The 15,394-nt window shown below is 45.9% G+C and overlaps 1 protein-coding gene across 1 annotated transcript in view; it reads right to left on the bottom strand.

Moving 5' to 3' along the window:
• Positions 1-1,921: 1,921 nt before the first annotated feature.
• Positions 1,922-15,394, bottom strand: part of LOC132808064 (zinc finger protein 420-like) — a 22,508-nt gene continuing 9,035 nt past the window's right edge. The window contains exon 3 of the mRNA XM_060821974.1: positions 1,922-4,816. Coding sequence (XP_060677957.1) covers positions 4,190-4,816 — 627 coding nt within the window. The 3' untranslated portion in view covers positions 1,922-4,189. The remainder of the gene's footprint in view (positions 4,817-15,394) is intronic.

The following is a 15,394-nucleotide window of genomic DNA, read 5'->3' as shown; positions in this document are numbered from 1 at the left end:
GCTCACCGCTCCATTTAAACACATATTCCCACATCTAACGGAACGGCCTCATATCTAAAGGGGGCAATCTGCATTTTAAAGGGACATGGACATTTTAACGGGTATTTCCGCAAATACAGAGATGTAAATGGAGAAGGTTACATTTCAAAGGGATGTGGGCACATTCAAAGGGATATCTTAATATGTAAAGTGACGCAGTTATATCTAAATGAATCTACATTTCGAAGAGACGTTGCCCTATTTCTAAGCAGAAATATCCCTTTAAGAGATATACTCATATCTAAAGGGGTAAATATACATTATCGAGGAGCAAGATTGCGCTTAGCGGCACATAACACATTTAAAGGGCTGAGCTACAAGTAAAGGGGCATTTTTATGTTTAAAAAATACGTTGAAATATGAAGAGACTTGTTCATAAATAGAAGTACATGGTAATATCTAGAAAACATGACCATATTGGAAATAGTGCAACCATTTTTAAAAAGTGGGGCTGGGGTGGCCGTGAGATGGTTTAATTTTTAAAATAAGCACGTTTTTACTATTTGGAATGATCTTGAAGGGGTGATGGAACCAGTAAATGGCAAAGGTAATTGCAAAATTCTTGAAAAGAAACCGATTCCAGATATATGTTGTTGCAGGGAAAATAATTCAAGAAAAGAGCCATTGCACATTTGGTGGACCAAGCAATCTCCTTTTGAGAGATATAAATGGGAGCAAAAAATGAGGTCTGCAGATGCTGGAGATCACAGCCGAAAATGTGTTGCTGGTCAAAGCACAGCAGGCCAGGCAGCATCTCAGGAATAAGGAATTCGACGTTTCGAAACGTCGAATTCCTTATTCCTGAGATGCTGCCTGGCCTGCTGTGCTTTGACCAGCAACACATTTTCAGATATAAATGGGAGCATCAATATTTAAGTAGAAATTCCTATTTTGTTCTCCTCCCACAGTCTCTGTCTTGTCAACATACAGTGCAAGCCAGTACAATTTGTTATGCCACAGTAGACCTCGCCTTGTCCTCACTCAATATTCATATCTGTGTTCTTTGCAGTCACATACTGGCTCTGCCACTGCTGCTCACATTCCATGAACAAACAAAACGGATTATGGTGCTGCCATCACTGCATGTGTCAGAATTAAATGATCAGAAAAATTCTGACCTCACACTACATACAGTTTGCGCACAGTGCCATTATTACTATTTATTCTTACCATTTCAATTGATATTCAGTCTGCACCAAATTAAGAGCAGCCACAGTTTACATTTCATTGGCAATTCTACATGTTGATGTATTTATATGTATTTAATTTAACTTAATCATTAGATTGTTTCACAACTGAATGACGTTGCCGAACTGAAAACTCAACTTCGCCAAATGCCAAAAAGTTTTTTTAAGGCTATTTGGGCAATACCACTGATAAATAAAATATCAAAGAAACAAAAAGTGATGAAGAGAGACACATATCTTGTTGAACCAAATACAATGGCAGTGCAGAGAATTTCAGAAAAAGTGCAATAAATATTCACTTTTTATCCCTTATTCAACTCATTCAAGAATTTCAAATTGAATTTGTGGTAATTCAAGAGCAAATGGCAACATTCGTTTGTTAATAGATTCCCCATAAACTGTGAAAGATCACTTTGATAAAAGTCACAATGTTTAATCCCAAACACAGCAGTTAAAGTGCAAAGTTACTTTCAACTATTTAATAAAACACTGCAAACTTTATTTCATACAAAAATACAATCATTTTATGATTTGGATAAGATCTTTACAAAGGAAATATACTAAACAAAATAATAGCTATTATTTGGCAATTGACCAATGAATTGAAATAATTTCAGAATAACTGAGCTGCTTCATTATTATACATTGAAATACTTTAATACCAATGACATGAAAAGTAAATCTTTAAGGCCAAGAACCAAGTAAAGTTAAATAAAATACAAAAGCATTTTACAGAATTCACTCAAGTCATATCTGTTGAATCACAAAAAGATACCAAATGACGGACAATCACTGGAAATGATGGAAAAACATTGTAAAGAATGCAGATACCTCAATTATGCCTTAAAAGAATGTCTACGCTGCCTTTATCTGCATCTATCCTGTCAAGCCCCTTTCAGAATTCTACTGGTTTCAATAAGAGCACTTCTGGTTCAGAGAGGTATACAGCACAGAAACAGACCCTTCGGTCTAACCCATCCATGGTGACCAGGGCTCCCAAACTAAACCAGTCCCACTTGCCTGCATTTGGCCCATATCCTTCTAAACCTTTCTATTCATGTACCCATCCAAATGTCGTTTAAACTTTGTAAATGTACCTGCATCTACCACATCCTCAGCAAGTTCATTCCACACACAAACCACCCTGCCAAAATGTCACCCCTCAGGTTCCTTTAAAATATCTCTCCTCTCACTTTAAAGAAATACTCCCCTAGTTTTGAGTTCCCTTACGCTAAGGAAGAGCCATTTGCTATTCACCTTACCTCCACTCCTCATGATTTTATCAGTCTCAATGAGGTCAACCCCCAACCTCCTGTGCTCCAGTGAATAAAGTCCCAGCCTCTCCTGATAACTCAAACCCTCCAGTCCTTACAACATCCTGGCAAATCTTTACTAAACCCTCTCTAATACTATTCTTCCTGTTACAGGGCCACCAGAACCATATTCAGTCCTCTGAAAGTGGCCTCACCAACATCCTGTACAACCTCAACATGATGTCCCAACCCCTATACTCAATGGTGTGAACAATGAAAGCAAGTGTGCTAAATGCCTTCTTGACCACCTTGTCTAGCAGCGATGCAACTTTCAAAGAATTGTGTACCTGAACCCCACTATGTCTCTCTTTTACAACACAACACAGGGCCCTACCATTAACGGTACAATTCCCCCCCTTGTTTTAGCAAAACGAAAGTCCTCACTTTTATTCATTCCTCACTCATACACACGTGTTCTCTCAGACACCGACACATACATCCCTCCACCCCCCAACACACTCTCAGGCATATACTCCATCACACTCACTTTACCAAGCATGCACACACACAAGCACAAACTCACATCCACACATTACTTTTTGGGCAAATTTGTATTGGCAGAATTATGTTTGCAGGTACATTCAATTCTGTTCAAAAAGTGCACAGTCTGCAGGCAGTCAATCCATGTAATATTTTATAAATGCCTACTTGGGAAATAGAACCAGTTTGTTTCAAAATTGGGACATTGACAGACTCGAACCTCACACCTTTATCGGGGTTATCTGGGATGAGTTGTCACTTTTTTTAAAAAAAAGCTTCAGTCATCTTGAGTACGTGAATTAAAAGATGTTCTGGGATTTACATGCTAATGAACTGAAACCTGCAACTCATTCCAAAAAGTGAAAGACTAAACAGCAATCTTGGTTTGTTCAATGTCATTTCAGTTGCATGATATTGTGCTCTTCTGCTATAAAATCTGTGTCTTATGATCATGCTCCACAGTTACCCGATGAAGGAGCAGTGCTCCGAAAGCTAGTGCTTTCGAATAAACCTGTTGGACTATAACCTGTTGTTGAGTGATTTTTAACTTCATCCAGGCCAGTCCACCACCGGCTCCTCCACATCATGTCTAGTGAACACAGCCCACACCTCCTGATGCTGGTAGTAAACTTTACAACGCCGATGATTTGACACATTCTGCACTCCTGAAAAATTGACAATATCTAATGTAACAGGCTGCTCATTCACCACTCCATCTGATACACGACATTGGAAGCTTAGTGCAGGAGGCTGCAAGAAATGAGCAGCTTTAAAACAAAAACCTCTTGGAGCTCAAAGCTTTCAATAAGAGTCTGAGCCAGGGGGTAAATTCAGGTAACCTTTATTGAGATCCAACTTTGTTAGAGCTTCAAACCCCCTCAGCAAAAAGGCAGAGAAAACGTAGCTGCTTTTTAAACAGCTCAAGGTCAAAGCGCACATGCTACCCCACCAACCCCCAACCCACCTCACCTCTTTACTATTGGTCACCCCCAAGCTGTCCCTTTGTAATTGGATCCTTGGTACAGCCTTAACCTGGAGGAAGTATTGCCTTACTCGGCAATTTCAATTTATACCCTGTATCGCACCATCTGCTGCAGTGGGATTCAAACCTGGGAGTCCCCGGAACTGGATTGATAGTCCAGTCGATAATGGCACACGGCCATCGCTCCTTCAATCCCCTTGCGATGGTACGTGAACTCGCTGGTGCCTCCGGAGGTTGGTAGAGCGGGTGAAGCCCTTCCCGCACAGGGGGCAGCTGAAGGGCCTCTCCCCCGTGTGGCTCCGCAGATGGGTCAGCAAGTTGGAGGCCTGGGTAAATCTCTTCCCGCATTCTGGACAGCTGAAGGGCCTCTCCCCCGTGTGGACCCGCTGGTGCCTCAGCAGGGTGGAGGAATCGCTGAAGGCCTTCCTGCACACTGGGCAGCTGAAGGGCCTCTCCCCAGTGTGGACCCGCTGGTGTTTCAGCCTGTTGGAGGAATTGCTGAAGGCCTTCCCACACTCGGGGCAGCTGAAGGGCCTCTCTCCCGTGTGGATCCGCCGGTGGGTTAGCAGGACAGAGGCCTGGGTAAAAGAATTCCCACACTCTGGACAGCTGAAGGGCCTCTCCCCCGTGTGGATCCGCTGGTGGGTTAGCAGGGTGGAGGAAGTGCTGAAGCCCTTTCCGCAGACGGGACAGGGGAACGGGGTCTCCCCAGTGTGACTGCGCCGATGAGTCTCCAGGACAGACGGGACACGGAAGCCTTTCCCACAGTCGCCACACTTCCATGGTTTTGCCACGGGGCGGGATTCCTCAGGTTTCTCCATGGCCACAGCTTCAGTTACACAGAAATGCGTGTGGAGCCACTCCCCACCGTAAATTGCTCTTCCCAGGCCGTATAACTGTTTCAGGCTCCACACTCAGTGCACTGCAACAGTGGGATCTTCTCATCCAGCCTCACTGACGCTAAAAACGTACTCAAACAGGGACCAAAACGCTTTGCTCCTTCTCACAGACGCATAGTCGGAAAATGTTTCCGGTCCCGATGGATCGAGTGACTGTCAGACATGGACGTCAAAGTGAGGACTGCAGACGCTGGACAGTCCAAGTCGAAAAGTGTGGCGCTGGAAAACCACAACAGGTCAGGCAGCATCTGAGGAGCAGGAGAGTCCACGTTTCTGACATTTTGAAGCTTCAGTCTTCAGACTTTCAAATCCACTGTTAAAAACAAATAAGAGTCATCACTGTCAGTGCAGGGTAGAAATTCTGAACAAGCAATTCTATTTTCTGTAGAATATTCTTTTCTTTTGTTATTCCACAAAATTGAAAGCACCATCCCACTCTCTCTCCCCCTCTGTTCTCACTCTGATCTAACTCATTCCCCTGAAGGTGCTGATTCAGGATCTTCCAGGGGCAGAAAAGCAAAAACATCAAGACTGACATCTCTCTGAATTTTGGATAACTCCACCTGAAAGTTAATATCTTTCACAACATTGGGATACTGCTGAGAGTGAGCAGGTCTGATTTTGTGAAGCAAAAAAAAAGTATGCTTGCAAAAATCCCTTCCCTTCAGAGAATCCCCACAGTGTGGAAGCAGGCCACTCGGCCCAACAAGACCAAACCGATCCTCCGAAGGGTAACCCACCCACACCCACTCCCTTACCCCTATTGCTCTACATTTAACCCTAACTAATACACCTAATCTGCACATTCCTGGACACCATGGGTAATTTAGCATGGTCAATCCACCCTCATCTGGTCAAAGTTGAAAAAACACACACCACCAGGTTATAGTCCAACACATTTATTTGGAAGGACTAGCTTTCGGACTGATCCTTCATCAGGTCATTGCGGAGAATAAGATCATAAGACACATATAGAAAAAAAAGTGTCTTGCCACTGAAATGATGTATTGAACAAACCTGGATTGTTAAATCTTTCATCTTCGAGAATGGGTTGCAGCTATCATTCACATGTAAATCCCAGAACTTCCTGCAAGGCACCTTATCAAGATAACTCGAGGTTTTATAACAAGAGGTGACATCTCAGCTCTGACAACGCATTACAGGTGTGAGGTCAGAGTCTGTCTGTGTCCCAGTCTTGAGTCAGACTGGCTCTATTTCCAAAGTGGAATTTAGAATATATTACATGGATTGACTGCCTGCAAATTGTATTTTTTGAACAAAACAGAATGTATCTGCAAATACAAATTCACTCCCATGGACTTGTATGTGCGTGTGTGCATGAGAGAGAGAAAAACTCTATTTCCGTGCTGTACATCACTGTCAATTTGATAACAGATGCTTTAGTCCTGTTGATGTAAATATTGTTATAAATCATAGCTGCGTACTAACAGTTCGATGTAAGAGAGAAAGAATTCCTCAAGTAGGGCACCATACGAATCCTGGGAGAGCCCTATTTCTGGTTTACTTCCGAATGAATAAACATTAAACACAAGCACCTATTTATTTCTAATTTGGTTTCATTTTTCTTGTTTGATTCCCTGCTGTGACTACACTGTGCCTGGACGGTTCACAGGCTGGGGGATTGTGCGTTGGGACTTGATTGATTGATTGATTAATTGAATGTTTTATTGTCCCAGAAGGTGTAAAAAAAAAGGGGGTGGAATCAAAGCTTCAACAGAAATCCAGCAGAGCTGAGAACAGTCCGACATCCACATGCCTTTTAAATGTTGTAATTGTGCCAATCTCCACCACCGGACAACAGCCCAGACAGAGTGGACGTTGCGAAGATGTTTCCATTGGTAGGACAGACTCAGACCAGAGGGTACAGAGTAAAGGGAAGTTCTTTTAGAAAGGAGAAACTTCTTCAGCCAGAGAGCGGTGGATCTGTGGAATCTATTTCCATAGAAGGCTGTGGAGGCCAGGTCACTGGGGATATTTAAAACTGAGACAGATAGGTTCTTGAGTATCAAGGGGATCGAGGGTTACGGGGAGAATGGGGTTGAGAAACCTAGCAGCCACGATTGAATGGGGTGATTAGACCTGATGGACTGAATGGCCTAATTTCTGCTCCTCTGACTTAGGGCCTCTTGCTGTCCTGGACACAGAGCGAGAGAGTTGGGAGCAAGACTGGACCATTCGGTCTTTCGAGTCGGCACCAGCATTGAACAATTCATAACTGGATAGGAATATACCTACAGCTAGGTGGATAGGCTGGGACTTTTTTCACTGGAACACATGAGGTTGAGAGGTGACCTTAAAAGAGGTTCATAAAATCCTGAGGAGGGTAGATGAGGTGAACCGCAGGTGTCCTTTCCCTAGGATGGGGGTTTCAAGATTAGGGAGCAAATGAGGAAGGGGAGTGGAGAAAGATTTTCAAAAGACTGGAGTAGCGCCTTTTTTTTTGAGAGTAGTTTGTGTGTGGAATCAATGTCCAGACACGGTGGTGGATGTAGGTACAGTAACAAGGTTTAAAAGACATTTGGATCAGGACATGAATAGGAAAGGGTCAGAGGGATATGGGCCAAATACACACAGGTGGGACTGGTTTAGTTTGTGAACACAGTCAGCACGGTTTAGTTGGACTGAAGGGTCTGTTTCTGTGTTGTCTGACTCTGGAACTGTTCTAAACTGGGCTTAAAACCATTTTCTTGCTTCCTCCATAAACATCCACTTCTTTCTTGTTGAAAAATCAGATTAACTCAGCCTTGAATTTATTCAAATGACCCCCTAACTGCAGGATGACATTCCCATTTCTGAACTCAATTCCTCTTGCTAACACACCACTTGCCTTGCTTATTGCCTGCTGCACCTGTCTGACAACTGGCACAGAAGGACACTGATGCCCCTCGGAACATCCACGCATCATTCCTGATGAAGGGCTTGGGCCCGAAACTTCGACTGTCCTACTGCTCGGATGCTGCTTGACCTGCTGTGCTTTTCTTTGCCAGACTTTCCGACTCCGATCCCCAGTTCTCACTTTCTTCACATCCCAATACATCATTTAAACAACACACCTTTCTGCCTTTTTTCCCACAGAAAAGGCTATCACTTCATATGATGGTACTGCACTTGCCACGTGTTTGCCAATTGTGGTCTTCTCTACATTGGAGAGATAAAATGTAAACTTGGGAAATGGTTCGCTGAGCATCACAGCCGGGTCTGTAGCGGCCTGAACCTCCCAGTCACCATCTTCTGCCCGGGCAGCCTACAGCTCAGAGGACTCAACATTGAGTTCTCCAATTTCAAGGAACCTCCCTTCCCATTCCCCAACTCCTTTCCACTCCTCCCTGCCACCCTGATTCCTTCCTCCCATTGATCAGCCAGGTCCTACCCTCTCCCTGTCTTCACGTACCCCCACTGCACTATCCCGCCCCAGCACCTTGTTCTGCAGCTCCCCCTTGGGGACAGCCCTTGACCCCAGCATTAAAAACAAATGGAAAACGGTGGTGAGAAAAGAGAGCGCCGTACTCACAGAAGTTAGATAGAGGAAGGAAGTTGCAGTCCGGCGTGAAGGTGAATCTTCATTCAGAGGCAGAGAATCAGCAGCAGGTTCAGAAACTCATGGAGCACCTTCCGCATTCAAACAACATGGGGGCCCCTGATTGGCAGGAGGACCGGTCTTCTTCTGGTCCTCCTTGGCATTCTATTGGTTCGTCAAAAGTAGGTCGCGCGCCTTTTCGGCGGACAGCAAGAAGCATGCGCAGTGATTTGCTGACACCGGCAAATATACGTTTTGCCTTACTGACACCGAGGAGCATGCGCAGTATGCTCTGTGGAGATGCCGTTATTACTGACGTTTTTAAGCGTCCAAATGCAAATCGGGAAAAAAAAGGATAGAATCACATTTTTTCCTGTGGCTCAAGATTTTATTCCTTTTGCATTCTGTCTGGCCGTTCAACTTTTTTATGCCTTTTCCCCAGGGTAGTGGGTGCGAGTCCAGAACTTGAGGGCATAGATTTAGGATGAGGGGGAAAATATTTATGAGGGAGCTAAGGGGCAACTCTTTCACACAGAGGGTGGTGTGTGTTTGGAATGAGCTGCCGGAGGAAGTGGTGGAGGCTGGTACAATTACAGCATTTAAAAGGCACCTGGATGGGCATATGAAAAGGAAGGGCTTAAAAATGTGTTGCTGGAAAAGCGCAGCAGGTCAGGCAGCATCAAAGGAACAGGAGAATCGACGTTTCGGGCATAAGCCCTTCTTCAGGATTCCTGACCTTTGATGCTGCCTGACCTGCTGCGCTTTTCCAGCAACACATTTTTAAGCTCTGATCTCCAGCATATGAAAATGAAGAGTTTAGAGGGATATGGGCCAAATGCTTGCAAATGGGTCACTAGATTAAAATGGAATATCCGGTCAGCCTGGACTGAAAATCTTTGTGTCCATGCTTTACAACTCTATTTCTACATAGTTGGAACCAATCTCACGAGACTATGTATAGGCCATTCACCCCTTACAGCTTGTCCTGAGCTGTAGCCTAACTGCGCAGACTTCAATGAAAGTTTCAGAAAGATTTCAGCAGCTCTTTTTAAAAAAAGTATGTGCTTTCAGATGTTTCTGAATATGGTTAAAAATCACAACACCAGGTTATAGTCCATGGGGGAATGGATGGGGGTGCAGTGGGTGGCGGGGGAGAATGGACAGGGGGCACTGAGGGTGTCGGGGGAAATGGACAGGGGGTGCTCTGGGTGACGGGGGAATGGATGGGGGACTTGTGGCTGGCGGGTTGAATGGACTGGGGGAGAGAATGGACAGGGGGTGCTATGGGTGGCAGTGTGGGTTGGACAGCCGGTGCTGTGGGTGGCGAGGGGGACTGGGCAGGAGGGGAATGGACAGGGGTACTGTGGATGGAGAAGGGAGGGGGGGGGTGGGGGGTGGACGGGGCACTGCGGGTGGCCGGTGTGGAATGGACAGGGAGCACTGCGGGTGGCCAGAGGAAATTGACAAGAGGCACTGTAGGTGGCGGGGGGGAATGGATTGGGGGCACTGTGACTGGTTGGAGGAATGGACAGGGGCTGATGTGGGTGATGGAGAGAGCGTGAGAGCGCGTGCGTGGTCCAGAGTGTGAGCAGAGACTGAATGGGGGACTGCAGAGTGTGGGAAGATAGAGAGAATGGACAGGGGCAATTGGTGGGAAGAGAAAGGACAAGAAGCAGAAGGTGCTGGGGGAGGGAACAGATGGGTGGGTGGGCAGAGGGTGGGGGTGAGAGAAAGAAGGAATGGTGAGAGGGTGGGGTGATGGACTGGACAGGGGTCAGAGGGTGGGGTGGCGAGAGAGATAGAATGGACATTCTTCATCCCACAGTGCAACAAATTCCCAGTTTCCACCAAAATCCCAGATGTATTCACTTAGTTGCTTGCTGTCTCCCAAATGAAAGATTTCATTGTAACTTCTTCCGGTCCCAGTAAGGGCAAAACATCTTTGAAAGCTGCTCTGAAAGTCCCGTCTTCACAACCACACTTCTGCTTTCACCGAAGACAACTAGAGTCAGACACCACAGAAACAGACCCTTCGGCCCAACTCATCCATACAAACTACATATCCGAAACCAATCTATTCCCATTTACCAGCATTTAGCCCATTTCCCTCGAAATGCTGCCTCTTCATGTAACCAGCCAGATGCTTATTAAATATTATAATGGGTACCAGCCTCCACCACTTCCTCTGGCAGCTCGTTCCATACATGTACCACCCTTTGCGTGAAAGGGTTGCCCCTTAGGTCTCTTTTATATCTTTCCCCCCTCACCCTAAATCACATAATTCCAGATGAAGGGCCCGATATGTCAACTTTCCTACTCCTTGGATGCTGCCTGACCTGCTGTGCTTTTTCAGCACTGCACTTTTTGACTCTGATCTCCAGCATTAGCAGTCCTCACTTTCTCCACTTCCCAATATATCACCATTTAAACAATACATCTCATTTCTGCTTTTTTTTTTCACAGCAAAGACTATAACTTCACACTGTGGTACTGCACTTGCCACATGTTTGAGGCACAGACCTGGACCAGCTTTTCCAGAGTCTGGCCTCTTTCTGGATTCACTCCCTTTCTTTTCAGTTGCTGCAAGTCAACAATTGGATCCCAACATGAAAGTAAAAGAAATAGAAAAGGGAGTGAGAGAAGAGAGTGCTGTTGGACAGAGGAAGGAAATTACAGTCTTGGATGAATCTCAATCTTCATTCAAAGAGGGAGGAGCAGCAGCAGCTTCAGAAGCTCATGGGTCAAGATTGAAGTCATGCTGGAAAAGCACAGCTGGTAAGGCAGCATCTGAGGAGCAGGAAAATCGACGTCTCTGATTCAGACAATAGGGCTGCTCTGAATGGCAGGAGGACCAGACTCCTTCCAGTGTTCCACTGCTCCTCATTGGTCTGGGCTCTAATAGTATTCTTCCTATTACAGGGCGACCAGAGCTGAACTCAGTACTCCAAAACAAATGGCCTCACCAACATCCTGTACAACCTCAATGGAGAACAAAGAAAATTTACAACCCAGGAACAGGCCTGACAGCCCTCCAAACCTGAGCTGATCCAAATCCTCTGTCTAAACTTATTGCCCAATTTCTGAAACTGTATCCCTCTGCTCTCCAACGACACATGCATCTGTCCAGATGTAACTTAAATGAATCTACCGTCCCTGCCTCTACTACCTCTGCTGGCAATGCGTTTATGAGTAACATATATTCTGTGTGCATCTCCAACATGATGTCCCAACTCCTGTACTCAGCATGTGAACAATGAAGGCAAGTGTGCTGAACACCTTCTTCACCCCCATCTACCAGTGAGGTAACTTTCAAGAACAATGAACCTGAACAACTCCAGGTCTCTGTTCTACAATATGACCCAGGGCCCTACCATTACCTGTTCAAGTCTTGCCCTCCTTTGTTTTAGCAAAATGCAACCCCTCACTGATATCCATACCTCTCTCATACACATACACCACCCCCTCAAAACTCTCACCCTCTCGCAGGCTCATACTCCATCATAATCTCACTTTATCAAGTAGGCACTCATGCAAATACACTTTCCCATGCACACAGTCTTATACACAAACTTACACTTCCCTGATGAAGGGCCTTTTCCCGAAATGCCAACTTTCCTGCTCCTTGGATGCTGCCCGACTTGCTAAACCTATTACCCTCCAGTTCTGGACTGCCCCATCCAAAGGAAAATACGTCTATTTACACTATCCATGCCCCTCATGATGATATAAAAGTGTAGAGGCACAGTTCTTTTTCCCCCTTAAGGCTCAACATTTTATAGCTTTTGCATTTTGTCTGGCTGCTTAACTTTTTTTTAAATGCCTTTTCGTCAGCGTAGGGGTGAGGTTCACAACTAGAGGACATAGGTTTAGGGTGAGAGCAGAAAGATATAAAAGGTACCCATGGGGCAACTTTTCCATGCAGAGGGTGGTGCATGTATGGAATGAGCTGCCAGAGGAAGTAGTGGAGACCGGTATAATTACAGCATTTAAAAAGGTATCTGGATGAGTATATGAATAGGAAGGGTTTAGAGGGAAATGAACCAAGTGGTGACATATGGGACTAGATTAATTTAGGGTATCTGGTTGGCATGGACAGGTTAGACCAAATGGGTCTGTTTCCATGCTGTACATCTGTGACTCAAAATAATAAAAAGTATATTTTTCCAAATACCAAACTATCTCCATGTTAACAGGCTTAGTGTACCATATGCTTTACTAACCATTCTTAACAGGTCCTACCGCTTGAATGACTAAGAACATATACATGCTGGTGGAAAATCTCCTTCCCTAGTATTTACACACTACCCTCAGCAATTGCACAAGTAACAGCAAAGAGTAAACAGCACAAGGATTAAACACACAGTGAGGGGTAAACAGCACAAGGATTAAAAAACACAGTGAGGGGTAAACAGCACAAGGATTAAAAAACAGTGAGGGGTAAACAGCACAAGCGCCAGTAAAAGCAGATGGAAAGTGAGTGTAAAATGTGACTATGACAGGACAGGCCCCACATTCCTTCCCCTCCGTCCCCCCCCACAACCTGCCTCACCTTTCACCTCCCGGGCCCAGTACCTTCCAGGTGGCCCCATAGTTGACACAGGGGCCGCCCCACGACCAGTAGAACTCCACCACCCAGGCGCCCGACCAGTTCCCAAGCAGGTCCTTAACCCCATCCGCCTCCAGAATGTTCACCGGCTCCTGGCTGCTGTACAGCCGGCCGGTGTGGCCGTGACACAGCAGCTGCGCCAGGAAGGCGGCGGCGGCGGCCAGTGCCGGGTGTCTGCCCCGGGCCGCACGGCGCCATTTTCCTAACGGCCGCCCTCCCGCCGCTTCCTCGCTCGAGCGACTTCTCCTCCCAACCGCCTTCGCCCCCGCGTGACGTCTGCACGGGGGGATGGGCGGGGCCGGGGAGCCTCACCGTCACCAAGCAACAGCCACCTCGCGCTACAACTGCTCATTCACAAAAACAAACTCTCCTGTCTCGCTCTGCAGCTGCAGGGGGGGACACTGCCACGTTTCGAGGAGCCCTGTCTACATTGGGAAAGCTCACCGCTCCATTTAAACACATATTCCCACATCTAACGGAACGGCCTCATATCTAAAGGGGGAAATCTGCATTTTAAAGGGACATGGACATTTTAACGGGTATTTCCGCAAATACAGAGATGTAAATGGACGAGATTACATTTCAAAGGGATGTGGCACATTCAAAGGGATATCTTAATATGTAAAGTGACGCAGTTATATCTAAATGAATCTACATTTCGAAGAGACGTTGCCCTGTTTATAAGTAGAGACAATAGGTGTGAATTCTGTCTGTGCCTCAATGTTCAGTCAGACTGACAAATTTCTTAGAAAAGCTCTGCACTTAAATTACATTCTTGAGAAGGTAATTTATAGATTAGAGTGTAGGTGAGGGAGAATTGGCCGTGCTAAGTTACCCATAGTGACCAGGGATGTACAGGTTAGGGTGGATTGGCCAGGGGAAATACGGAGTAAGGGGTTGGGTGTGGGTGGGATACTGTTCAGAGGGCCAGAGTGAGATAGATGGGCTGAATGACCTGCTTCCACATTGTCGGACTTCGAGACCCTCCCCACAAAGAGGCATTTTATCTGCACCTATCCTGTCAAGCCCCTTTCAGAATTCTACTGGTTTCAATAGAGGTATACAGCACAGAAACAGACACTTCGGTCCAATTCGTCCATGCCCACCAGGATTCCAAACCAAACCAGTCTCACTTGATATGGGTGATGTAATTTCTGCAGTTACACACACATTCTCTCTCTCTCTCACACACATCACACTCACACACACTCTCTCTCTCACACACATCACACACACACACACTCTCTCTCTCACACACATCACACACACATCACACACTCTCTCTCTCACACATCACACACACACACACTCTCTCTCTCACACATCACACACACACACACTCTCTCTCTCACACATCACACACACACTCTCTCTCTCACACATCACACACACACACTCTCTCTCACACATCACACACACACACACTCTCTCTCACACATCACACACACATCACACACACACACTCTCTCTCTCTCTCACACATCACACACTCTCTCTCTCACACACACACACACACACTCTCTCTCTCTCACACATCACACACACTCTCTCTCACACATCACACACACTCTCTCTCTCACACATCACACACACTCTCTCTCTCACACATCACACACACACACACTCTCTCTCACACATCACACACTCTCTCTCTCACACATCACACACACACACACTCTCTCTCTCACACATCACACACACACTCTCTCTCTCACACATCACACACACACTCTCTCTCTCACACATCACACACACACACTCTCTCTCACACATCACACACACACACACTCTCTCTCACACATCACACACACACACACTCTCTCTCACACATCACACACACATCACACACACACACACTCTCTCTCTCTCACACATCACACACTCTCTCTCTCACACATCACACACACACACTCTCTCTCTCTCACACATCACACACACTCTCTCTCTCACACATCACACACACTCTCTCTCTCACACATCACACACACACACACTCTCTCTCTCACACATCACACACACACACACTCTCTCTCACACATCACACACACACACACTCTCTCTCACACATCACACACACACACTCTCTCTCTCTCTCACACATCACACACTCTCTCTCTCACACATCACACACACACACTCTCTCTCTCTCACACATCACACACACTCTCTCTCTCACACACACACACACTCTCTCTCACACATCACACACACTCTCTCTCTCACACATCACACACACACACACTCTCTCTCACACATCACACACTCTCTCTCTCACACATCACACACACACACACTCTCTCTCTCACACATCACACACACACTCTCTCTCTCACACATCACACACACACAC

The sequence above is a fragment of the Hemiscyllium ocellatum genome, assembly GCF_020745735.1.
Source record: "Hemiscyllium ocellatum isolate sHemOce1 chromosome 27 unlocalized genomic scaffold, sHemOce1.pat.X.cur. SUPER_27_unloc_3, whole genome shotgun sequence".
NCBI lineage: Eukaryota > Metazoa > Chordata > Chondrichthyes > Orectolobiformes > Hemiscylliidae > Hemiscyllium > Hemiscyllium ocellatum.
This window is presented reverse-complemented; position numbering and strand designations above follow the sequence as displayed.